The sequence below is a fragment of the Cynoglossus semilaevis genome, unplaced genomic scaffold (genome assembly GCF_000523025.1).
Source record: "Cynoglossus semilaevis isolate Cse_v1.0 unplaced genomic scaffold, Cse_v1.0 C18987542, whole genome shotgun sequence".
Lineage (NCBI taxonomy): Eukaryota > Metazoa > Chordata > Actinopteri > Pleuronectiformes > Cynoglossidae > Cynoglossus > Cynoglossus semilaevis.
In genome coordinates, this window is record NW_007589232.1 from 1 (window position 1) to 704 (window position 704).

At 41.9% G+C, this 704-nt stretch overlaps 1 protein-coding gene across 1 annotated transcript; it reads right to left on the reverse strand.

Annotated features, from left to right (window-relative positions):
- Positions 1-26: 26 nt before the first annotated feature.
- On the reverse strand, positions 27-664 carry LOC112486670 (protein unc-13 homolog B-like). The gene is made up of 2 exons (XM_025054003.1): positions 504-664; positions 27-435 (listed from the first exon to the last, which is right to left on the reverse strand). Exons 1-2 carry the CDS (start codon positions 590-592, stop codon positions 285-287), a joined length of 240 nt encoding a protein of 79 aa, XP_024909771.1. The 5' UTR covers positions 593-664; the 3' UTR covers positions 27-284.
- Between the last annotated feature and the right edge of the window lie 40 nt (positions 665-704).

The window sequence follows — 704 nt, forward strand, 5'->3', positions numbered from 1 at the left end:
CTTGGACCCTTAGCTTCATTAGCTTACTTTTTTGCCAATACGTTCTTAGCCATTTTCTCTAGGCACCTCGTATCATGCTATAGCATAACTTCACGGTTGTTTTGGCTAATTTTAGCTACTAAGCTAAATGGTGAAAATGACAAATTTGTTACTTCTGTTGGAGTATTTCAGGGCTAACTTTGAGTAGCGGTTTGGCTAATTTAACAACATCTGTAGAATCCTTAACAAAGATGGTGAATTTAACACTGATGCTAACGGCTTCAATGCTAACGTTGGTAATGAACTCACTTTCCATCCAGAAAATCCATGAGTGGCCTCAGCATGTTGTCGGAGTCTCCCTCCACCTGGTTTTTGTTGCTGTCGTTCAGAGGACCTCTGATCTGGTACAGAAGAGACGCCATCTGTCGCATGCAGTCGTTGATGCGACTCTGGAAACTGATGAGGAAACAAAAGAGTTCGTTTCCACAGGTCAACTGTATTTGTTAAAGTGTTTAAGTCCGTACCTGTTTCCAAAGGTACTGCTCAGCTCGTCCAGAACGTTGTTCAGCTTCACCTGCAGGTCGTTCAGTAAATCACTGGCCTCTGGGTCCATCTGAGGACAGACACCGACAGAGACAGGGACACGAGGACAAACGCACTGCTTTATTAACAGTACTTACTTAAGACTACAGATTACTACATATTTATATATATATTTACATATA

Bases quoted from the DNA above. Each gene is read 5' to 3' on its own strand.
- LOC112486670 (XM_025054003.1), bottom strand. From the start codon at position 592: ATGGACCCAGAGGCCAGTGATTTACTGAACGACCTGCAGGTGAAGCTG. The intron at 436-503 runs GTACGGACTTAA...TTTCCTCATCAG, and splicing joins AGCAGTACCTTTGGAAACAG to TTTCCAGAGTCGCATCAACG.